Source organism: Equus caballus, chromosome 13 (genome assembly GCF_041296265.1).
Source record: "Equus caballus isolate H_3958 breed thoroughbred chromosome 13, TB-T2T, whole genome shotgun sequence".
NCBI classification, from domain to species: Eukaryota; Metazoa; Chordata; class Mammalia; order Perissodactyla; family Equidae; genus Equus; species Equus caballus.
This window is the reverse complement of record NC_091696.1, coordinates 37,089,242-37,115,927: the sequence shown is the minus strand read 5'-3', so window position 1 is coordinate 37,115,927 and position 26,686 is coordinate 37,089,242. Positions and strand designations below refer to the sequence as shown.

The 26,686-nt window shown below is 36.9% G+C and overlaps 1 protein-coding gene across 5 annotated transcripts in view; it reads right to left on the bottom strand.

Annotated features, from left to right (window-relative positions):
- Positions 1-26,686, bottom strand: part of ABCA14 (ATP binding cassette subfamily A member 14) — a 205,015-nt gene that overhangs the window by 177,663 nt on the left and 666 nt on the right. For 2 of the 5 annotated variants that reach the window (XM_001491761.6, XM_070232209.1), the window contains exons 1-3: positions 24,244-24,475; positions 14,836-14,922; positions 14,225-14,480 (exon numbers count right to left, since the gene is read on the bottom strand). In XM_001491761.6, the coding sequence (XP_001491811.4) occupies positions 14,225-14,480; positions 14,836-14,895 (316 nt within the window). In that variant the 5' untranslated portion in view covers positions 14,896-14,922; positions 24,244-24,475. Of the gene's footprint in view, positions 1-14,224; positions 14,481-14,835; positions 14,923-24,243; positions 24,476-26,412; positions 26,585-26,686 lie in introns of those variants that run through there. The other 3 variants (XM_070232208.1, XM_070232210.1, XM_023616173.2) reach the window with 2 other exon arrangements.

The following is a 26,686-nucleotide window of genomic DNA, read 5'->3' as shown; positions in this document are numbered from 1 at the left end:
ATCATAATATTGTAAACTTTAGAACATTATTACTTAAACATTGACAACACAGATGACCTAATGGATATTTGGGGTACATAAAAATTTTTGTGTATTATAAAATTGTATCACATTATGAATAATATTTAAACATTATAATAACTATATATTAAGGTAGACCAAGAGCAGCGGAACTTTGAATCGAGTCTTGAAATCTAATGATTCTTTTTAATTTGAAGGGAAAGGAGAAGTGACAAAATTATTTCTGTGGAAAGTATGATGTTTCAGAAAATAACCTTAAGTTGCAGAATAAAACTACTTTACATTTATGTTTTCTCATTCACAAATTAATCTGTATGAAATTTGGAAATACACATTCACAAAACCACACACACATAAACACACACATACAGGTAACTTAAATGACTAAAGTTTTTTCTTAGGAATTAAAATATTTCTAATGTAAATAGGATATTAAAGTCTTTGATAGCCTCCAAATAAGGAAACAATTACTGAAAGAAGTAAATAAGACTTTTTTAATGGAGTTATCCACCATGTTCAAGGAGTTAAAGAAAATCACATTGTAAAGATGCCCTTTCTGTAAAAATTGACATATAGAGTCAATGTAATTGTAATAAAAATCCAAATAGAATTTTTATGAAAATTTACAAGCCAATTCTAAAATTTATGTAGAAATACAGTTGGTAAGGAACAAGGTGGGAAGACTTCCTTTACAGGTATCAGAACAAGATAAAACTATAGTAATCGAGATAGCATCGGATTGACAAGAGGATATACAAATAGACCAATGGAATATAATAGAGAAATACGTTCACGAATATATAAGTATTCATAAATACGTTCATGACTATGTGGACAATTGACTTATGATAAAAATGGTAATACAGAGTAGTAGGGAAAGAGTGACCTTTTCCAAAAATAGTAAGAATTCAAATGGATATACATATGGGAATAAAAGAAACCTCACACCATTAAAGAAAATCAATTCCTGGTGCACTGGAGATTTGCATGTAAAACACAAAACAAAAAAGTCCCCCAAAAGATAGTGGAGGAGAATATCTTCATGATTCTGGGGTAGGGAAAGTTTTCTAAACAGAACAATAAACACAAAGGAAAAGAGTGATAAATTAGGGCTTTATTAAAATTAAGAACTGCTATTCTTCAAAAGATACCACTGGGGCTGGCCCCATGGCATAGTGGTTAAGTTCAGCACATTTCACTTTGGTGGTCCAGGTCTGTGGGCTCGGATCCTGAGCACAGGTCTACACCACTCGTCAGCCATGCTGTGGCAGCAACCCACATGCAAAGTGGAGGAAGACACACACAGATGTTAGCTCAGAGCTAATCTTCCTCAGCAAAAAAAAAGATACCACTAAGACTGAAAAGGCAAGACACAGACTGGGAGTGCTGATATGCAACACCTATAATCAACAATAAATATAGAAATAACTCCTACAAGTCGAAAAGAAAAAATAGTCAATCCAATATGAAAATGGACAAAGTATTTGAACAGGCTTGTCACAAAAAAAGGATAAAGAAAGATATGACAGATATGAAAATGTGTTCAATGAGATTAGTAATCCAGAGAAATGCAAATTAAAACCACAATGATTCCACTGCACACTCAACAAAATGGTTAAAATTTTATAAAATTATATCAATATTTTTATTCACTAAATGAAAAATATTCATTAAAATTCTCCTTTTTCTATATTGGCAAAAACATATGACCTTTACCTAAAATTTTAAGTGATTAATGCTGTCTTCTCTATCTCTACCTTTTAAGAAAGTCCAGTGAACGTTATACTGGGTCCTTCATAATTTATAACCTGATGATACAAGGGCATGAGTTTTCTTCTAGTTTCAAACACATGCTAGATTGAACTAAGATAAACTCCCTTTGTTTCAAACTAATAGAAATGCTGAAAGTGATGTCAGCATCATGGCAGCATGAGTTGTTCCGTTTTTCTTTCCCCTTCAATTTACAACTAGTCAGACATCTATAACCAAATAAAAAATGCCTCTACGCAGCACACCAGGACAACTGAGAGATCCATTCATCTGTGCACCCAAAAGTGGGTGGATTGGATTATGGAGGAGGCAGCAGAGCCAGGGAAGTGGTGGCAGAGGCTGATGGCAGAGAAGCTGGCAATGGCAGGAACCAGCAGTGGACCAGCAAGACCATACTGGCAGAGAAAATGGAGGGTGAAGGAGGTGAGTGGGGGTCTGCCTGGCCACATGTGCTGCAGTTGGAGAGACCCAGGGCTCTCTCTAAAGAGAGACCACAGTAACTAGGGGCAGGGAAAGGGAAGAAGGTGGACAAAGAAAACTAGGAATCTGTTTCCTGCTGTCTGCCCTGGGATTCTGGCTAGAGGATCACCCACAGACCTCTAGGACTCCCCTGCCCCCGATTCAAGGATCCCCCTACCAAGCCATGGGCACACTTAAAGTCCCAGGTGCTAAGCACACATCTCCCCAACATGCCACCACCATCTTTTTTTCCCTCTACCAGTTTTGTGTGTGTGTGCACATGCTCCCAACCTTAGCAGCGAGTAAACTCTGGTAAGACAAACCAAAAACTTGTGCTACAGCACCATATTCTGAAAAACACAAAGAAAGCTCCCAATTATCAATGTGTTGAACTGTTAGAATCAAAGTAAACAAAGCCTAACCTAAGTAAGAAAGGTGTTTGCTATTTCAAATGCAGCAGCAGAGGCACTTTTCATCAAACACGATGAGAAATCACAGTATCACCAAAAGAAAATGACAATTTTCCAGCAATTGAACCCAAAGACAGGGAATTGCAATCTAACTGATAAAGAATTCAAAATAGCTCTTATGAAGAAATTCATCAAGCTACAAGAAAACTCAGAAAGACAATACAATGATCTCAAGAATAAAATTAATGAACAGAAGGAGTACTTTACAAAAGAGACTGAAATTCAAAAAAGGAACCAAACAGGAATTATGGAGCAGAAGAACTCAATAAACAAAATGAAGAATGCACTAGAAAGCATTAGAAACAGAGCAGATTAGATGGAAGAGAGAACAAATGAGCTTGAGGATAGAAATTTAGAAATCATTCAGGTGAAAGAGGAGAGAGGACTAAGATTTTTTAAAAGTGAATAAACCCTGTGAAAACAATCAGACTCCATTAAACAAGCTCACATAAGATTAATAAGTATACCAGAAGGAGAAGTGAGGGAGAAGGGAGCAGAGAGCTTATTTAAAGGAATAATAGCTGAGAACTTCCCAAGCCTAGGGAAGGAACTGGATACACAATGGAAGCCAACAGAACACCTTATTATCTCAACGCAAAAAGACCTTCCTCAAGACAAATTGTATTAACACTGTCAAAAGTCAATGATAAAAAAAAGAATTTTAAAGGCAGCCAGGGAAAAAACAAAGTAACCTACAAAGGAACCCTCTTTAGGTTATCAGCAGATTTCTCAGCAGAAACTCTATAGGCCAGGAAAGAGTAGAATGACATAATCAAAGCATTGAAGGTAAAAATTGCCAGCCAAGAATATTCCATCAGGCAAAGTTATCCTTCAGATGTGAAGGAGAAATACAGGCTTTCCCAGACAAACAAAAGCTGAAGGAGTTCATCACCACTAGACCTGCCTTACAAGAAATGTTAAAAGGAGCTCTTCAAGCTGAAATGAAAAGATGAAAGTACACAAAACTCTGATTAAGGTGATGAATAGACAATCATAATCAGAATTAGAAAACTGTAACTCTTTTTGAGAATAGTATATTAAATGTAAATGGATTGAACTCACCAGTCAAAAGGCACAGAGTGGCTGGATGAATAAAAAAACAAGACCCAAATATATGCTGCTACAGGAGACTCATTTCAGCACTAAAGAGACACATAGGCTCAAAGTGGATATATACCCAAGAGTGGAATAGCTGGGTCATATGATAATGTTATGTTTAATTTTTTAAGGAACTGCCACTATTCCATTTTACATTCCACCAGCAAAGTATGAGGATTCCAATTTCTCCATATCTTCATCAACACTTGCTATTGTCTTTCGATTCTAGCCATCTTAGTGGGTGTGTAGTGGTATGTCATTATAGTTTTGATTTGCATTCCCAGCTGACTAACGATGTTGCACATCTTTTTATGTGCTTATTGGCCATTTGTATATCTTCTTTGAAGAAATAGCCATTCAGATACTTTGCTCATTTTTTAATCAAGCATTTGATTAATCAAGTAATTTTAATCAAGTACTTATTGAGTTATGAGTTCTCTATATATTCGGGATACAAGTCCCTTATCAGACATATAATTTGCAAATATTTTTTCCCATTCCATGGGCTGTCTTTTCATTTTCTTAATGGTGTTCTTTGAAGCACAAAGGTTTTTAATTTTGATAAAATCAAAGTATCTATTTTTTCTTTTGTTGCTCATGCTTTTGCATCATATCTAAGACTCCTTTGTCAAATCCAAGGTTATGAAAATTTACCTATGTTTTCTCCTAAGAGTTGTACAGTTTCAGCTCTTATGTTAAAGCTTTTGATCCATTTTGAATTATTTTTGTATAAGGTATAAGGTAAGGATTCAACTCCATTCTTTTCATATGGATATCCAGTTTCCTCAGCACCATTTGTTGAAGAGACTGTTTTTTCTCCATTACTTGGTCTTATTACTCTTGTTGAAAATCAACTGACTGGAGCTGTAAGGGTTTATTCCCGGACTCTCAATTCTACTCCATTGATCTATATGTCTAGCCTTGTACCACTGGTGAATTCTATCAAACATTTAAGGAAGAATTAACACAATCCTTTTCTAAGCCACACGATTCTCTTATTGGAACAATTGAACGGGTCCTGAATGATGGAGAAACCAAGAGCAACTGCAACAAGAATTCTTTAGGCAGGTGAGCGATAACTGAAAACCTATTCCACTGTAAACAAAATTCATCTGATCTATAAGCATTTGAGAGCTTTAAAATGTCATACAAGGTTGTGGATTACTGTAGAATACTGACAGCTGCTTTATTCTGAAACTTACTACACATCCTCCAAAAATCATACAGATCAAAAAGGAGAGGGGGAAGAAACATTCATAACACACCTACAACATAACTAGGAAACAGAATACCACAACCATCAAAGCGTAAATAGGAAACTACAGAGCCAAATTCAGCAGAGCCAACTGCTGAGCTATACCAGTGAAAGAGGCAGACACAAGCTTATCAGAGAAGGGTCTAAGTATGACAGAACACAGATAAAACTACCTCCAAACAGAGAAAGTGACACCAAAAGGAGAAAATGCCAAGGAATAGCTCTGGACCTGGCATATCAAAACTCTGGATACTGGGGAAATTAAGAGAAAAGGACTTCAAAGTGTGTGGAACCTGAGATACTAGTGTTTGGAAAACACAATTTGTGATGGGGTAGGGGGGCATGTAGAAAGGCCACACTTGGAGATTTGATGGCAAAAATGGGAAAAAGAGGAGAAAGAGGTGGAAATTAAAGGATCTCTAGAAAGAAAAGAAACACACAAAATCAGAAAATACATCAACCTCTGCCCCACCATAATAAAGAGCTGCATCAACTTTAAAAACTAAGTTTAACTATACAAACAAGAAAGAGTGTTGGAGAACTAAGAAATCTAGTAGGTTAACCAACACTCTCAACCTTGACTATATACAACTTTTATTCCTGATTCAGAAAAAATAAGACATTAAAAAATGAACAGAATCCTCAGTAGCCAAAGCAATCCTGAGAAAGAAAAACAAAGCTGGAGGCATCACACTTGCTGATTTTAAGCTTTATTACAAAGCTATAATAATCAAAACAGTATGGTACTGCCACAAAAGACACAAAGATCAATGAAACAGAATCAAGAGCCCAGAAATAAACCCATGCATACACAGTCAACTAATATTTGACAAGGGAGCCAAGAAAACTCAATGAGGAAAAGATAGCCTTTTCAATAAATTGTGTAAGGAAAACTGGATATTCACATGCAAAAGAATAAAACTGAACCTCTATCTTACACCATTCACAAAAATAAACTCAAAATGGATTAAAGACTTAAATCTAAGACCTAAAACCATAAAACTCATAGAAAACAATAGGGGGAAAAGCTACTTATTGGTCTTTGCTATGATTTTTTGGACACAACACCTAAAGAACAAGCAACAAAATCAAAAATAAACAAGTGAAAATACATCAAACTAAAAAGCTTCTACATAGCGAAATAAGTGATCAACAAAATGGAACGGTAACCTGTGGAATGGGAGAAAATATGTGCATCTAATAAGGGATTAATATCCAAAAAAATATGAGGAACTCATACAACCTGCCAGCAAAAATAATAATAATAATCCAATTAAAAATGGCCAAAGGACCTGAATAGACATTTTTCCAAAGAAGATATTCAAATGGCAAACAGATACATGAAAAGATGTTCAACACCACTCATCATTGGGGAAATGCAAATCAAAACCACAATATGACATCACTTCACACCTGTTAGAAGGACTATTATTGAAAAGACAAGAGACAACAAATGCTGGTGAGGATGTGACAACCCTTGTACGCTGTGGCAGGAATATAAACCTGTACAGCAACTACGGAAAACAGTATGGAGGTTTCTCAAAAAATTAAAACTAGAACTACCATAAGATCCAGCAATCCCACCCCTTCGTATATATCTGAAGGAAACTAAACCACTATCTCACAGATATATCTGCACATCCATGTTCACTGCAGCATTATTTACAATAGCCAAGACATGGAAACAACCTAAATGTCTGTCAATAGATGAATGGATAAAGAAAATGTATACATACATATACAATGAAATATTGTTTAGCCATAAAAGAGAAGGAAATCCTGCCATTTGCAACAAGACAGATAGACCTTGAGAGTATTACACTAAGTGACATATGCCAGACAGAGAAAGATAAATACTGTATGATGTCACTTATATGTGGAATCTAAGAAAAGAGCAAACTCACAGAAGCAGAACTGATTGGCTGTTGCCAGAGATGTGGGGTGGAGGGTGAGGGAAATGGGTGAAGGAAGTCAAAAGCTACAAACTTCCAGTTATAAGATAAATAAATTCTGTGGATGCAACATACAGCAAGGTAACTATAGTTAACAATGCTGTATTGTATATTTAAAGTTGCTAAGAGAGTAGTAACAAGAAAAGAAAAAAAATTTGTAACTATGCGAGGTGATAGATGTGAACTAAACTTATTATGGTAATCACTTTTCAATATATATACATATCAAATCATTATGCTGTATACCTTAAACTTATGCAATGGTATATGTCAATTACATTTCAATCAAACTGGAAAAAAATTAATTAAAAAAAAGAACAGAAAATAGCATATGACATCCATAGAAAACTACTTAAAAAAAACAGATAATGAGAATCAAAGCATTTCAACTGTTGAAAATTCTCTCCCACTCTATCTTGAAAATATTTCACAGAGCAGAAGAAAACTGATGCCACACTCCAACCTGAACTAAAAATCCTGAAACAAGTATTTGCAGACATGATAAAACACCTCAAATAAGAAATCCGAAAACTCTGCACAGATATAGACCAGAAAAAAAAAAAACAGGAAGAAGTAAAACAAAAGTTGGCTGAATTTCAGAGATTTAAGAAAAAGACAAGAATCACCCTAGAAAGGAAGACCAAAGTATATGGTGCCCTAAATGAATAGATTTGACTGAAAAAGATAATAAGAGTAATTGAGAAGATAAATGAAAATAGCAAAGAGCATAAAAACAAAATAAAGAGATAAAAGAATCAGAGAAAGTGACTGGTACGGAAAAAAGCCAAAAAGATGCAACATATGAAAAACATGTCCATAAAAAAAGACAACAGACAAGCTGTTCAATGGAGCAAAAATAATATTTAAAATATAATCTAAGGAAACTTCCAGAAATAAGACACTAAGTCACTTACAAAGCAAAACAAAATAGGTTGGCATCAGACTTCTCAGTTACAACATACAAAGGAAGATAATAAAGGGACAGCATTTTTGAGAAAGAAAATAGGAGCCTAGGATTTTATATCCAGCCAAGCGAAAGCTACAGAAAAACAGTTTAATACACACAGAAACCCAGGAAACATTATACTCATAAGTCCTCAGAAAACAAGTATTAAAAGATGAGCTTCATTCAACTGTAATATACTATTGGGAAGAAAAACTAAATTAAAAAAGAGTGTATTTAGTATGCTCTTGTATAAGAAAGGAGAGCAAAAAATACATATAGAAAACATATAGGTATAGGCGCACATATACATAATTACATGCAGAAGCAATATTTATACCAAAAGAAACACAAAAAGGATAACTGATAACCAGACACTGATACCATCAGTTACCTACAGGGGATGGATGAGAACAGGTTAGAAGGAATAGTGAAGGCAATGTCAGTTAATTATCCGTTTTAATAAAGGTTTGTCTCTTGCACAATGTTAATCTTTTACATGCTCAAAAAATAAAATTAAATCAAAACAGAGGTGTATAATAACTATAACAATAAGAAAACAAATGAATCCTAAATAGATATTAAATTAATAACATAACCACAAGAAGAAAGAAAATTAATTAACCTAAGTAAATTTTAAACACAGTATGCTGACACATATCCCTAATGGAATATAGTCTAAAGAGAAAAAGAACTACAAAGAAATCTTAAATTTTACTTATAATTTTACTAAGGGTAGTACTATGTATATAAGTAATTCAGAAATATTTTTCTGTAAGATTGGGCAAATGAGCACATTGATGCTGCTAGGAAATAGGGTTCTGTGAAAGAAGGGAGGTACAAATACGTAAAGGGAGAAGGAAGGCAAGAGGCTTACAGTGTTGGGTTGGAATACACAGTTATCAATATAAAATCATGATTAAAAAAATCCTACATCTGTCCACTATAAGAGTCTAAGAGCAAAAAGATCCCAGTAGTAAGGAGTACATCTAGTACTCAGATCTTAGTTTCTTAACACCATCCCCAACAAGGAAGAACCAAGACTCCTTGACTGATTTAATTGAGTTCTGGGGCAAAGAAAACACAAGGTCAGCCTGAACATTTAGTTCTGTTAGAAAGTAAGAAAGTGCTCAAAAACTGACAGAGAAACATGAAAAGGACATTGTTTGGGAAAAACCTATTGGCTAAATCTGGGACAACTTTAGCATCAAAAATCATCATCATCATCATCATCATCATCATCTTCCTCATCATCAAAGGACTGCAATCACTCAAATTATGTTCTCCAATCATAATGGAGTAAAGTTACATCCAATCACAAAAGTATAACTAGAAAAATTCCAATTGTATGGAAATTAGGCAATACACTCTCAATAACTCATGGAACAAAGAACTCAAAACAGACTAAGCTCTAAATATACATATAAAATTTCTTAACAAAATATCATCAAATAAAATTCACAGAATAAATCCAACTAAATGGAGTTTATTCTAGTATGCAATAATGCTTCAACAGTTGAAAAATCATTGTTAACAAAAATGAGAAAAATTCTATGGCCATCTTAGATACAGAAAAGACATTTCACAAAATTTAACATCAATTCAAGATTTTTAAACATCTGTTAGCAAAGTAGGAATAGAAAGAAGCTATCTAAATCTCATAAAGAACATCTACAAAGCACTTAAAAAACATGATGCTCAATGGTGAAATATCGAAAAACTTTCTCTAGAGACAGGGAACAAGACAAGGATGCCTTTATCAGTTACTTCATGTCAAAAGATGTAACATAGCAAGTGTTGGTGAAGATGTGGAGTAACTGAAACTCTCATACATTTCTGGTAGAAAAGTAAATATATTTGTGAAATTGTGTCATAGTATCTAGTAACCTAAATAGATACATCCTCCATGACCCAACAGTTTCATTCCTAGTTATAACCTGGTTATACACCAAATAGGAAGGTATATATACATTCATCAAAGGTGCACATAAAAATGTTCATAACAGAACTACCCATAATAGCCAAAATCTGGAATCTCCCAAAATGTCCATCAATAACAAATGGATAAATAAATTGTAGAATAATAGATTAATGGGATAGTCTAAGGAAAATGAATGATTTACAATCTCACACCACCATTTGGGTGAATCTTGGAAATATAATGCTAAGTGAAAGCAGACACACACAAACTATATAACATATACTGTATGTTATACAGTATGCTATAACGGGACCAGTGAATGGCTCCATCTATACAAGTTGTAAAGCAAGCAAAACTAATCTATGGTCTTAGATATCAGAAATAATAGTTAAACTTGGGGGAGTCCTAACTTCAAGTTGGCACAAGGGGGGCTTCTAAGGTGCTGGAAATGTTCTGACTGGAATTACAGATTCTTTATTAACTGCGAAGAGAAAAACAGTGCCTTGACAATGGAAAGTCTGATGGAGAGCCATCTTAATGAAATGAGCAAACACGATATCACCAATTATGGAAGAAACTGGTAATATGCTTCCTAATGTGATTCACTAGGATGATCCTATAAGAAAGATATAATATTATTGACACAAATGTTCAAACTGAAACTAAACTTGAGGAAACAATTAGACAAATACAAATTAAGAAACATTCTGCAAGATAATTGGCCTGATCTCTTAAAAATGTCAATGTCATTAAAGAAAACAGTAACAGTGTAAGGTAGCGTTCTAAGTCAGGGGTCAGCAAATTATGTCCTGTGCAGGTCATATCTATCCAACAGTCTGCTCTGGTATGGGCAGTGAGCTATGAATGGTTTTTACATTTCTAAGGATTCTAAAAAAAAGAATAGTCAATGGAGACCTAAATAGCCCAAAAAACCTAAAATATGTACTATCCGGCACTTTATAGAAAAGTTTCCTGATCCCAGTGAAGATTTTAAAAAAACAAACAACACGATCAAAAAAATGGGCAGAGGACATGAACAGACATTTTTCAAAGGAAGATATACAGAAGGCCAATAGGCACAAGAAAAGATGCTCAACATCACTAATCATTAGTGAAATGCAAATCAAAACTTCAATGAGATATCACCTTACACCAGTCAGAATGGCTGTAATTCCCAAGACCAAAAACAACAAATATTGGAGAGGATGTGGAGAAAAGGGAATGCTCATACACTGCTGGTGGGAATGCAAACAAGTGCAGCCACTATTGATACCGACCCTGGTATCAGTTTCGCCACATCAAACCCAGCATATATGGGGTTAAAACCAAAACACTCATTCCCTGCTTACTCTCTGGCTTCCTGCCTCCAGAATCCGCTATCCTCCATAGAGACAGACACCGTCAAGGACAAGCACCTGGACCATCTCCTCCCCACAAAGAGATACGAGCTGGTGGGAAAGCTGCTGACCAGCAAGGTCATGAGCTCCCTCCTCTCTGCAAGTGTCTCAAGGCCAAAGACAGGCTGGCGGGAAAGCTCTGACCAGCAAGGCCGTATGCTCCCCCTCCCCTACCTAAAGCCCCAAATAAAAACCCTTCCTTTTAGCTTTTCGGGGAGTTTGGGATTTCAGTGTTAGCTGCCCTCTCTCCTTGCTCAGCGCTGTGCAAAAATAAAGTTCCTACTTTCTTCCACCACCCCCGGTGTCAGAGATTGGCTTGCTGCGCAACGGGTGAGCAAACTCACTTCAGGTTCGGTAACACTATGGAAACCAGTATGAGATTCCTCAAAAAACTAAAAATAGGACTACCATATGACCCAGCTATCTCACTACTGGGTATCTACCCAAACAATATGAAATCAACAACCCAAAGTAACATATGCACCCCTATGTTCATTGCAGCAACATTCACAACAGCCAAGACATGGAAACAATCCAAGTGCCCACCAACTGACGACTAGGTAAAGAAACTGTGGTATATATATGTACAATGGACTACTAATCAGGCAGAAAGAAAGACAAAATCATCCCATTTGCAGCAACATGGATGGACCTGGAGGGTATTATGCTAAGTGAAATAAGCCAGACTGAGAAAGACAAATACCATGTGATTTCACTTACATGCGGAATATAAACAAACACATGGACAAAGAAAATAGTTCAGTGGTTACCAGGGGATGCGGGGTGGAGGGTGGGCACAGGGGGTGAAGGGGAGCACTTATATGGGGACGGACAAGAAATAATGTACAACTGAAATTTCACAATGATGTAAACTATTATGAATCCCAATTAAAAAAAAAAAAGAACTCTTGTGTCTGCAGTAAACAGTAAAAAAAAGCTGAGGGAGATCACTTTAACAAACCCGTTTTTAAAAATATTACTCTATAGTTTCTTCTAAAGTGTTTATTTCTCTATATAAAACTTTTAACCTTTTATTCAAAAAAATAAAAAATAAAATAAAAATCTCTAACTGGATCCTGGATTACCAGGAAAAAAATAAAGCTCTAAAGAACCTTAATAGGACAAGTAAAGAAATATAAATATTGACTGTATATTAGATATTATTGCATCAATTTAAAAATTCTTGGGTGTGATAATTGTAGATTATGTTGGAGAATGTCATTCTTAGGAGATACAGGAAGTGTTTGAAGGTGAAGTGTCATGATGAATGCAAATTACTCTCAATGATTCAGAAAAAAAATCCAGTAATTATATTTATATATTCTTATAAGTTTTACATATTTATATACATTATATATATATATATAAAGAGGGGGAGACTGATAAAGCAAATGTGGCAAATGTTACTTGGTGAATTGCAACATTTTTGCATTTTCTCTATTGGTCTGAAATTTTTCAAAATCAAATGTGTATATGTGGAGGAGGGCCTTTCTGCATCATTGTGCTAAAAGTAAAGTACTGTATAATCCTCAAGAATTCTTTGTCAAAGCTTATAACAGAAATCATTACTCTGTATTGATTAAACCAAGTTATCAAATACCAACATCAAAGTCTTACACAACACCAGCTTTCTAATCACAAGCTATTATACTAATAACAGATACACAATACTATAGTGTACCATACTGTACTACATTATCCTATTCAGATATTATACTATCAGAATTTGAATTGGTAGATTAAAAGCTTCCAGTGTACAGTTGTTTTTTTTTAAAAAAAAAATACTACAATTCTTTAGAGTAGCACTAAAAACTGAATGAGGGAGTTTTCCAAATGAAGACTTTTCCACATATCCTCTCATATCCATTGAGGTATTTTGCTAAAGAGTTGGTTCAACAGAAACTAAAAGAAGGTAATCAGGCCTGATTAAGAGGAGGAAATAGACATTTATTAACATATGCCACCATGGACCTTCAACTCATCAGATCTCTAATCTGGCCCTCAGGCACACCCTCTCAAGACGGCCTCCAGATGACAGAAGAACAATGCTTCTTAGACTTTTCCACTGATGGAACCATAATAGCCAAAGTTAAGAAACGGCAGCCTGTCCCCGACCCCCACCTCCATACACAGGGATACTTGAAAGGTAACTTAAATCAGCCCATCACAAGCACCAAAGTGCTTCAGAGATTCATCGTTTATATGTTTTAAATTCATAGGAATTTTGCATTGTTACATGATAGAACACTTTCATTTTTAAAGATGGTTTTTAAGATGGCAAAGTGAATATATAACATCTCTCCTTCCCTCCTACCTCAAAGCCCTTAAGATGAGAGAAATAAATATATAATTTTAAAAATATATAACGGAACAAATCCACACACACACATATGTAAAAGCATGAGACAAGACTGAAGGGATGCTTACCAAATTTCTGAGAGTGTTTTTAACTGTAGGAGATAAAGAAGAGAAATCGGGTGCAGAGTGAGGAGAGTATAAGGAGATGAGAATTTTTCTGGTATAATTCTACATTGTTTTAATCTTCTTTTCAAATGCATTCATATATCACACTTAAGTAATATTGTTATAAAATGTTTAAAATTAGTGACCTCAAGTAAAGTTTATGCATCCAGAAAAAAACTACCAAATTCACCCTGAGGCTTTGTGTCCCTTCAGCATGCTCTCAGGTACATACCCCAGTTGAAGAAGCACAGTTAGAAATAAAACAGATTTAGAGTTACTTAACTCATCATCTAATTTTAAATATTATATTCTGTTTATGATTATTCCAAGAATATGTTTGATTTATTTGACAAAGTCCATAATGTCATATTTAGGAGATTAATGCACAAGTTAGGAAGGTCACTGAAGTATGCCTCTTCTAAAACAAATTAATAATTATTCTACAAAAAACACTTTAGACATCACAATCTCCAACCTGTAAAATTGATTTTTAAATCCGCTTTCACCATCTCCGTAATATTTCTTGCCACATCACTTTCAGAAGGGACATAAACCAATTCAAATGTAGTTTCTGTATCATTGAAGAAATCAGGCAGATTACTCAAGGGAAGAGGTCGGTAAATAGAAGCCTTTCGAAAATCATTTAGCGTATCTTTGCGATAAAGCAAAATCACTGCAGAGAAGAGGGCTGTCATACAGATTTCCACAACTAGAGAAACTATCTTCCGCCTCTATAAGAGAAATAAAAAGACTGTTAATTAACCTAAGACTATGTGTATGTGTACGTGTGTCTGTATTCATACTCTTAAGCGTATACATGTATACAACACAAAGTTATATTATTCAGCTTCATTCTACAATATGAATGGTTCTCTGGATTGTTTTTTCACCCTTTCCCACATTTCATTATTCTTTCTATTGATTTACCCTATGGGTATTCTTCAGATTTAGAAGTGCTACCCTCTGCCATGGGACAAAAGGGGGGAAAAAACACATAAACCAAAATGAAGTGAAGAAGCTATTAAAATTTTTCCCTTTCAGGTTCATTAGCCTTTACAACTATTTCCTACAGATACCTCCACTTACCTTTAATATGAAATTTTTCCAGAGAAGGATTCCAAATTGGTTGAGCCACAACAAATCCATTTTACCACAAAGAACGGAAGTTCAACTCTAAGGAAGCAAAGATTTTAAAATTTTAGGTTACCTGCCAAAATGTTAAATTTAGTCAAGTAAAAGGATTACTTCATTGTTTTACTCGTTTCTTTGTTCAATTTTGGAAGATAACTACAAAAAAAAACAACTTGAAATAAATACTAGGCTGCTCCTGTTTTCATATAAATTCACATCTAATGATCTCCTAATATGTATGAAAACATTAGGCAACAGAAATGCAAAGATCAATAAGTTGAAGCCTCAGGTTTATAAAGATGTAAAATGTAAATGCAGAATATCAATTATTATTTTGATAGGCTCTGAAACTCTCACAAAATATAATGCTGAATAATTATTTATTTAAAACCTACTCTGTGTCATATTCTATGCTAAGCATTAGATGAATTCAAAACAGTCATGATTCCTTCCTCATGGTGTGGATAGTAGGGCATAGTAAGTGAGAACCCAGGATCTGAAGTTACCTGAGTTCCAATTCTAACTCTCTCACAAGCTGTATAATTTTGAGCAAATAATTAACCTATGGCTGCTTATCATCCATAAAATCAGAAAAATTACAATACTTACTTTGTAAGGTTTTTACTCTGGGGTCATTTGCTACTATGGAGGGGGTAGCTGAAAGGCTACGCACTTTTTCTTAATTGTGATAAAACATACAGAACGTAAAATTTGCCATTTCAACTATTTTTAAGTGTACAGTTCAGTGGCACCAATCACCACCATCCATCTCTAGAATGTTTTTCATCTTTCCAAACTAAAACTCTGTACCCGTTAAACAATAACTCACCATTCCCTCCTCCCCTCAGCAACTGGGGCAACCACCATTCTACCTTCTTTGTCTGTGAATTTGACTACTCTAGGTACCTCATATAAGTGGAATCACTTATTTGTGACAGTATTTGTCCTTTTGTGACTGGCTTATTTCACTTAGCATAAAATGTCTTCAAGCATCATCTATATTGCAACATGTGTCAAAATTTGCTTCCTGTACACCACACTGTTAAACCAGAATTGGACTTCAAGACATACCACAGGGGAGAAGGAGGTGCTGTGTATTGCATTAGTACTAAAAGGCATTGCATCCTTTAAGGGAGTGAACCAGAAAGAGTAACCAGAAAATACAGCAAAGAAGAACACCAGAATTGAAGTAATTCTGAAGTTTCCCTGGCAGGCAACAAAGAAATTCAATGATTTCTGGCCAGAAGACAAAAAAGAAGAGTGCCTCAGAGAAACTGAAGGTACTGGGGAGATAGAGGAGCCCAGCCTTGATCTGAGCTTAAGTGGATCTCATCCTAGTTAGCACGTCAATCACTTTGATTACTGAGATGACACACTCTGCCAGGGCCCCAGAAGGATCCAGATAGAATAAGAAAGTCTTTAAAAACTGAATTGACACTGCAACCAGAGCCCACAGAGGCAGGTTGGAACTTGTGGTTTAAACCTAACCAAGTAGGGTTACCAGATAAAATACAAGATTCCCAGTTAAATTTGAACAATTATATAAAATCACAATAGATAAATTGCAATAGAAAGAAATGAGACAGTAAAGTAAATCTACATGAAGAAATAAAGAACACCAATGAAGATTACAATGGAAATATAAAATCAGTATTAATGGTCCATAACTCATTTTTCCCATATGTTTGAAAGACAACTGTATTTAAAAAAATTATAAATCCATGTTGATTTTGCAAACAACATATAAAGATGCAGTTGTGACAATAAGAAAATAAAGGGTGGAGCAGAGGTAAATAGAAGCAAAATTTTTGTATACTATCAAAATTAAGTTGGTATTAATTTAAACTAAATTAAGATGTAAATTATAGTCCACAGGCCAACCACTAGGAAAATTACTAAAAAAAAATATTGTACAAGATACGAGAAAGGAATCAAAATGGTATACTAGAAAATACCTTACCAAAAAGAAGACAGTAATGGAGTCATTGAGTAACAAAAATTATATAAGACATAGAGAAAACAAAAAGCAAAATGGCAGAAATAAGTCTTTCCTTATCATTAATTACATTAAAGATAAGGAGATTAAACTCTCTAAATGGCAGAGATTGGCATAATGGGCATGAAAACTTGATTCAACTATATGCTGCCTATAAGAGGCTCACTTTAGATCCAAAGATGCAAATAAGGTGAAAACTAAAGGACAGAAAAAGATATTCCACACAAACAGTAACCAAAAGAAGACCTGCAATGACTGTACTAATATAAGACAAAATAGACATTAAGATAAAAAGTGTTATGAGACAAAGACATTATATAGTGATAAAAAGCTCAACTCATCAAGAAGATGTAGCAATCACAAACATATATGAAGCTAACAACCGAGCTCCCAAAAAATGTAAAGCAAAAACTGACAGAATTGAGTAAGAAATACAAAGTTCAAAAATAATAGTTGGAGACTTCAATACCTGACTTTCAATAGTGAATAGGACAACTAGGCAGAAGATCAACAAGGAAAGAGAAGTTATAAACAACACCATAAATCACCTGGACCTAACATATATAGAACAATCTACCCAACAATAACAGAATACACATTTTTCTCAAGCGCACATGAAACATTCTCCAGGATAGACCATTAAGCCACAAAACAAGTCTCAATAAGTTTAAAAAGATTGAAATCATACAAGTATCTTCTATGACCACAATGAAATTAAATTAGAAATCAGCAATAGAAGGAAATCTGGAAAATTCACAAAGATGTGGAAATTAAGCAATATACTAATAACCAACCAATGCGTCAGAGAAGAAATCACAAGGGAAATTAGAAAATACTGTGAGATGAATGAAAAACATACAACATACTAAAACTTATGGGATGCAGTGAAAGCAGTTTAGCTGTAAACTCCTACCTTTCAAATCAACAACCTAGACTTCCACCTTAAGGAACTAGAAAAAGAAGAGAAAACTAAAACCACAGAGAGCAGAGGCAGAAAATAATAAATATTAAAGCAGAGATCAATGAAATAGAGAATTTAGAAAAATAAAATCAAAGAAACCAAACATCAGTTCCTTAAAAAGATCAACAAAAGTGACAAACCTTCATCTTGACTGACCAAAATAAGAGAGAAGACTCAAATTACTAAAATCAGAAAAGATAGAAAGGACATTATCACCAATCTTATAGAAATAAAAAGGATTATAAGAGAATATTGTGAACAATTTTATAACCTAGATGAAATGACAAATTCCTAGAAACACACAAACTACCAAACCAACTCAAGAACAAGTAGAAAATATGAATAGACTTATAATGGAGATTGAAGCAGTAATCAAAAACCTGCTAGCAAAGAAAAGGCCAGGATCACATGGCTTCAAGGGTGAATTCTACTCAACATCTAAAAAATAATTTACACGAATCCTTCTATTTGATTTTCCAAGCAACAACCAATTCCCCAATTCTTTGACACCCCAACAAAGTGTTCTACAATTCAATTCAACTCTGATACTAATAACCCAGGTTAAAGTCTCCATTGGACAAGACTACCTTCACTTCAGATGCCAGCTGCAAATAGGGTCCTCAGGTTATCCACACTTCTCCTTGGCTAACTACAAATTTGGGGTTCCCACAATCCTCCCTCAAGTTCAATAATTCACTAGAATGACTCACAGAACTCAGGAAAGTACTATACTTAAAAGAATAGTTTGTTATAAATGAACAGCCAGATGAAGAGGTACATAGGGCAAGGAGTGGGGGGCACGGTGCTTCCATGCCTTCTCCAGTATGCCACACTGCCAGTACATTGATGTTTTCACCATCCCAGAAGTTCTCCAAACCTCGTTGTTCAAGACTTTTTATTGAGGATTCATTAAGTAGTTACGATTGATTAAATCAATAGCCATTGGTTATTTAAGTCAATTGCCATCCTCCTCCCCTCCTGGAAGCCAGGGCATGGGGTGAGGTCTGAAAGTTCTAACCCTCTAATCACATGGTTGGTTCCTCTGCAACCAGCCCCATCCTGAAGCCACGTAGGGGCCTACTAAGAGTCACCTCATTAGCATAAACTCAGATTGGTCAAAAGGGGCTAGTTATGAAGAACAAAAGATACTCCTACCACTCAAGAAATTCCAAGGACTTGGTGGGTTCTGTGCCAGGAACCAGGGACAAAAACCGAAAGTATTTTTTTTTACCATAACTTCTCAAACTCTACCAAAAAATAGGAGAGGAGGAAACACTTCTTAATTCATTCTATAAGGCCAGAATTACCCTTATACCAAAGCTAGAAAAAGACATCACAAGAAAAAAAAAACTACAGTCTAATATCACATATGGATAAAAATGCAAAAATTTCAACAAAACACTAGCTAACTGAATCCAGCAGAATATCAAAAGGATTATACCCATGGGGATTCATCCCATGAATGCAATGCTGATTTTCATGTGAAAATCAATGAAATACAACATATTAACAGAATGAAGGAAAAAACCCACATGATCTCAATTGATGCAGAAAAAGCATGTGACATGATCCAACATCCTTTCATGATTAAAAAAAAAACAAAACTCAATGAAGTAGGAATAGAAGGGAACTTCCTCAACATGATAAAGGGCATCAAATGAATATTCTAATATTGTATTGGTGTGTCTAAATCATTTATAAATCTAGCATAAGGGTTAAAAGATGAAAGTATTAAAAATAACTATAGCTACAATAACTTGTTAGTGAATATACAATATAAAAAGATATAAAATCTAATGTCAAAAACATAAAATGTGGAGGGGAAAGTGTAAAAATGTAAAGCTTTTGTATATGTTCAAAGTTAACTTGTTATCAGCTTAAAATAGACTGTTACGTCTTACGTAAGCTTCATGGTAACTGTGAAACAAAAACATATAGTAGATACACAAAAGAGAAAGAGAAAGGAATCAAAGCATACTGCTGCAGAAAATTACCAAATCACAAAGGAAGAGAGCAAGAGAGGAAGAAAGGAACAAAGGAACTAAAAAACAGCCAGAAAAAAACAATTAACAAAATGACAAGATTAAATCCATACGTATTAATAATTAGTTTAAATGTAAATAGACTAACTTCTCCAATCAAAAGACAGAGTAGCTGAATGGATTAAAAGACTCACTTCAGCTTTAAAGACACACACAGGCTCAAAGTGAAGGGATGGAAAAACATACTCCATGCAAATGGAAACCAAAAGAGAGCAGGGGTAGCTGTACTTATGTCAGATAAAATAGACTTTAAGCCAAAATCTGTAACAAGAGACAAGGTCATTATATAATGATAAAGGGATCAATTAGTTAAGAGGATATAACAATTGTAAACATGTATGCACCCAACATCAGAGCACCTAAATATATAAAGCAAATATTAAAAGAACTGAAAGGACAAGCAGACAGCAACACAATAATAGTAGACTCCCATCACCAGCCTCTGCAGCAGTGTGCATACCTGTGGCAGTATCCTGCAGCCATGGAAGTGCACACTGACAGCCAAGGCCCCTACAGCTACTTGTGGACCCAGATTTGCCCTTATCTCCAGGCAATGGCCAGCACCCCTGGGCTCACGTGCAGCTAGCTCCTCCAGCTGTGTATCTGCATGTCCCTAGCCTGAGTCCTGACACTAGGCTCCACTGCTGTTCACCCGTGGTAAGGCCTTGCAGCCACAGTAGAGCACCCTGACAGCCAGGGCCCCCACAGCTGCTTGTGGACTTGGCTCTGGCCCTGTCTTCTCACTGACCTGCACCAGCGGGCTCAGCTGAAGTTAGCCTCACCAGCTGTGCACCTGCACCCAGCTAGCCAGACTCCTGTCACCAGCCTCCTTTGCTGTGCATGCCCAATGTGAGATCCTCCAGCCACAGAGTGTACGCCAACAACCAGGGCTCCTGCAGCTGCCAGTGCACCCTCAGTTGGCCCTGGCCCTCGCTGCTGGCCCTAGCCCCCACCACTATGTGTGTATCTGCAACCAGCTCCTGCCACTACACAGTCACTAGCTGCTGGCCCCCGCAACTGAGTGTAGTACACACCACCAGCTCCAGCCACCAGTGCCGCCTGCCCTGCTCCATAGCCTCTGGACCTGGAGGCACTGCCGAGGACTCTAACGGCCCTTGCAGGCATCGTGGACTCCCCATAGTGCTCACTAAAGACCATACAGTTGTCAATGCTGTGGACTCCAGCAGCCCAACCTGAAGAGACATCATGCCCCGCTGGATCCGGAGCTGCCACATGCCCCTGTACTTGGCAACCTGCACCACTACATTGCAGGGTCACAACACACTCCAGCATGTCCCCATCCACAGGTGAAGGTCTTTCTTTACCGAAGTCAGTCCATAAAATCTGGAAGAGGTGACTACTTCTTCAAAGGTGCAGACACCTATGTAAGACTACTGGGATCACAAAGAATCGGGGAAACATGACGCTACCAAAGGAACTCAGTGAACTTTCAGTAACTGACCCCAAACAAATGGAGATAATTGAATTGACCTACAAAAAATTCAAAATAATTGTTCTAAAGATGATAAAAGAGCTCAAGAGAACACAGATAAAAAAATTTAATGAGGGTATGGCCCCGTGGCCGAGTGGTTAAGTTCACGCGCTCTGCTTCGGCGGCCCAGGGTTTCATCAGTTCGAATCCTGGGCACAGACATGGCACCACTCATCAAGCCATGCTGAGGCAGCGTCCCACATGCCACAACTAGAAGGCCTACAACTAAAAATACACAACTATATGTTGTGTATGTTTACCTGGGGGCTTTGGGAGAAAAAGGAAAAATAAAAAAATAATACAAATAAAGAAATCTTTAAAAAAAAATTTAATGAAATCAGGAAAACAATGCAAGAACAAAATGAGTTTAACAAACAGATAGAAAACAATCTCATTCACAGGAGTATCAAAAGCAATAAAATACTTAGGAATAAACTAAGGAAGTGAAAGATCTTTTCACTGAATGCTATAAGACACTGATGAAAGAAACTGAATACACAAATAAATGCAAAGATATTCCATGTTCATGGATCAGAAGAGTTATTGTTAAAATGTCCATACTACTAAAAACCATCTATAGATTCGATGTAATCTCCAGGTTTCCAGGGGCTGAGGGGTGGGGGAAATGGAGAGAGGTTGGTAAAAAGAACACAAACTTTCAGTTATAAGGTGAATAAGTTCTGAGGATCTGATGTATAATATGGTGACTTTGGTTTATAATACTGTATTGTATAACTGAAATTTGCTAAGAGAGTAAATTGTAAGTGGTCTCACCAAAAAAGCAGGGGGAGGGGACTATGTGAGGTAATTGATGTGTTAATTAACTTGAATGTGGGACTCCTTTCAAAATGAATATATATATAAACCATTATTTTGTACACTTTAAATATACTACAATTTTTTCAATTTTACCTCAATAAAGCTAGGGGGGAAATTAAAGAAGACCTAAAGAAATGAAAGACATCCCATGTTTATGGACTGGAAGATTTACTATTATTAAGACAGCAGTACTCTCCAAACTTATCTACAGAGTCCATCAATCTCCCACTGCCTTTTTCTGCAGAAATGAACACACATCCTAAAATTCATAGGGACTTGCAAGGAACCCTGGGTAGCCAAAGCAATCCTGGAAAAAAGAACAAAGTTTGGGGTCTCACACTTCCTGATTTCAATACTTTCTACTAAGTGATAGTAATCAAAAGAGTATGGTACTGACATAAGCAAAGAGATATAAACCAAGTGGAATAGAATTGAGAGTTGAGAAATAAACCCAAGCTCATTCAATGAGGAAATAATAGTCTTTTGAGGAAACAATAGTTTTTTGAACAAATAGTGTTTAAATAACTAAACAGCCACATGCAAAAGAATAAAGTAGGACTCTTACCTCACACCATATACAAAAATTAATTCAAAAATGGATCAAACGCTCAAATGTAAGAGTTAAAACAATAAACTCTTAGAAGAAAATATACAAGTAAATCTTTATAACCCGGATTTAGCAATGCATTCTTAGATATGAAACCAAAAGAAAAGATAGATAAATTGGGCTTCATCAAAATCAAAAACTTCCAAGCATCAAAGGACACTATCAAGAAAGTGAAAAATCAACTTACAGAATGGAATAAAATATTTTCAAATCACATATCTGATAAGGGTTTCATATCCTGAATAGATAAAGCAATCTTACAACTCAACAACAAAAAGACAAGCCAATTAAATAACGGGCAAAAGGATCTATAGACATTTCTCCAAAGGAATTACACAAATGGCAATAAGCACCTGAAAAGATGTTCAACATCATTCGTCATTAGGGAAATGCAAATCAAAACCACAATGAGATACCACTTACCCACTAGGATGGCTATAATTAAAAAAAAATTTTTTTCAACAGAAAATAACAAATGTTGGTGAGAACAGAAAAACCTGGAACCCTCCACACGCTGCTGGTGAGAATGTAAAATGGTACAGCTGCTCTGGAAAATAGTGAGGCTATTCCTTGAAAAGCTAACATATAATTACCATCTAACCCTGCAATTCCACTCCTAAGTACATACTCAAAGGAATAGAAAATATATGTCCACACAAAAACATGTACACTAAGGTTCATAGTAGGATTATTCATAATAGCCAAAAAGTGGAAATGACCCAAAAGTCTGTCAAGTGATAAACAAAATGCAATATATGCAAAATGGAATGAGGTACTGATACATGACACAACATTCATGAACCTTGAAAACATTAAACTAAGTGAAACAAGCCTAACAGAAAGGGCCACATATTATATGATTCTATTTATCTAAAATACCCAGGATTGGAAAATCCATACAGACAGAAAGCAGATCAGTGGTTGTCAGGGCCTGGAGATTGCGGGGCTGGAGGAGGGGGGCGTTGGGGAGTGGCTGTTCAGGGAGCACAGGGTTTATTTTAGGAATGGTAAAAATGTTCTGGAATTAGTGGTGATAGTTGCACATCATTTTGAATGCAACAAAATCCACTGGATTCTAATGCTTTAAAGTGGTAAAAATGGTGAATTTTACCTCAATTTTCAAAAAAAGAAAAACCCTGCGAGATGGGTAAAATGATATTCCTACACTATAGCTGAGATTCAGAGGTCAACTCTCTTGCCTAAAGTCAAACTAAAACCAAAGTTGACAGCATCTCCCAAAACCTTCCTTCTAACCCCTAAGCTATAACCAAAATAAAAAACTAAAACAGTTAAAATTCAACCCTAAGTTCCTAGTGGGTTTTTGCGCGTTTGTACTTGTTGAGAGGAGGGGGGCGTGCTCTCAGGCTGCAGGGCGGAGAGGGTGGGCCCCGGGGAGCCCAGGGCCTTGGGGAGGAGGACGAAGGGCGAGGACGCCTGCACACTCACCGCTCACGACTTGCAACCGCCTCTGCCGCTGAGGGGCGCGCGTGGAGCCGGCGCCGCGCCTCCTCTCAACGATCCCCGCAACCGCCGCGCCCCACCCCACGCTGGCGCGGCCCCGGCCAGATACCCTGCGGGCGGGAGGGGGCCCAGCGCGCGCCGCCGTGGGTGCTTTCCCCGCGAGCGCGCCCACGCGCCCCAGGCTCCAGCTCTTGCCTTCCTGTCCTCCCCCAGGCGCGGCCCGCCTTTCCCACGCTTCCGAGATACATCCCCGCTTGCTCCTCCTGGCCCACCTCCCAGTCCCCGACCTCCTGAGGACAGAGACTGGGAAGCCAGGGCAGTGACACACTCGCCTAGGCTGCAACATTTATGGGGAAACCGACTCAGTAATCAAGATAAGTACTTTTGTCAAAATTGACTATAGTGGAGCCATCTTTAAAGGAAGTCGGAGCTGCTTTTCCAGAGAAACTGCTTTGCTGACTTAAAGCTTTGGACTCGGTCAAAATGGCAGTTGTTCGAGAAGTCAGCAGGAGAACGGACATTCTAATCAAAAGGACTGAGGAACAGAATCAAGAGCTAGTCAATGTTTAGCCAAGACTAGCTTCTGCTTCCAACTCCAACTAAAATTTTTTGTAATACAATCTCTCTTCCTTCCTTTGAAGCAAAGGCAAATAGAAGCAAATAAACATCTGGCTTTCTCACACATGTTCGTATTCCTATTTCATATCTCTTTTAATTAGTGAGTAGTTGGTTTTGCTTTTTTCTCCTCAAGAATAAAAGACCAAATTGCTTATTTTCTTTATACCTCTGTATTTTTTAAACCCAATAAATGTTACATAATAATTATTATAACAACACAAATAATGGGCCATAAACATTTCTGTAATCCCCGCAACCCTGGGCATGCATTTCTAGGAGAGGTGAACTGAGGAAGTAAAATTGTGTAATTGAAATCAGCTTTTGCCAAACACCGCAGCATCTTCTCTCTTTTTTGATGATATGAGATTAATTTATGTGGCTACTCTGTGCCAAGCACTGTGCTAAGTACATATTTTGACACAACCCACGAACTGTCTTTTATTATGATGTGACCATTTCCTAAGAAAAGCCCTATGGGGCCCAGCCCCACGGTTGAGTGGATAAGTTTCTGTGCTCAGCTGCAGCAGCCCTCAGTTTGCTGGTTCGGATCCTGGGCGAGGACCTACACACTGCTCATCAAGCATGCTTTGGTGGCATCCCACATAGAGGAAATAGAATGACTTGCAACTAGGATATACAACATAGTTTTAGGGAGGAAAAAAAGAGGAAGATTGGGAACAGATGTTAGCTCAGGGCAAATCTTCCTGACCAAAAAAAAAAAAAAAAAAAGAGCATACCTTGGAGAGAAAAAAAAAGAAAGAAATGCCCTGTGTAGCTCCCAACCAAAATATCAGGGGAGCACAATTTAAGCACTGGAGCCTCCTGACCTGTCTCCCAGGCTACACTCTTGCTCATCTGTTTCATCCTATACATTGGTGCAAGATTAAACATCTTTCTAAATGTTTAATCTCTTTGAGCATATAATTCCTTTCCAAAGAACCGCCCTTCTTAGTCCCCTGACTCCAAGAAGCATTCCATTTTATCTCCTGGTGCTCCCAGACTTCAACCCCAGGTTTCAGCCCAACTCTGTCTGCCAAGACACTGTTCGAGGACTAGACAACATTCCTTCCATCCCTGGGCTTCTCCTGGCCTGAAATGCCCTCTTCCTGCCTCTCTGCCAATGTAGCTTAATGGTTAGGAGTGGGGTTCTGGAATCTGATTTAAGGGCAGATCTCTACTCCTCTGCTATGTACCGGGTGACTTTGGACAAAGCCCTTCACCTCCTGGAGCCTCGAACGGACAGTGAGGCTAATAACAATACCAACCTACCACAGAGAGGCTTATCTAAGTCAATGAGATGATGCACATAAGACGTGTAGTGCAATACCTACTACACAGTAGAGATCAATAACCTGTGCTGTTATCACTGTTGTTATCATTATTTTTATTTTTGGCCTTGCTTTATTCCCCCTCCTTCATAAAATCCTTATCTAATGACCCCAAGTCAAAATAATCTCTCTCTTTTCTCTGAATTATCAAAAGCCTTTACTTTTCCCATCACTGATTTGGCTAGAGTTGACTGCCCTGCATCGTTACCTTCTTGTGCACACATTGTCTTATTTCCTCCTCTCGGGTATAAGGTCCTTGAAGAAAAGACCTAAGTCTTCTTATGCATTTTGGCTCTTTGTGTGACTGAAGCCGTCACGTTGCATCTTGCCCTGGGAACTTCCTCGTTTTTGAAAACTGAAAGTTAGTCGCACTGGTTAGCCTAGGAGAAAATTGTGCACTTACAGCAATCAACGGCGGGAGATCTGGGGGTGGGGACGGGGCTGGGTGTGGGAGGGAGGCTGGGATAAGAGACTCCAGATGG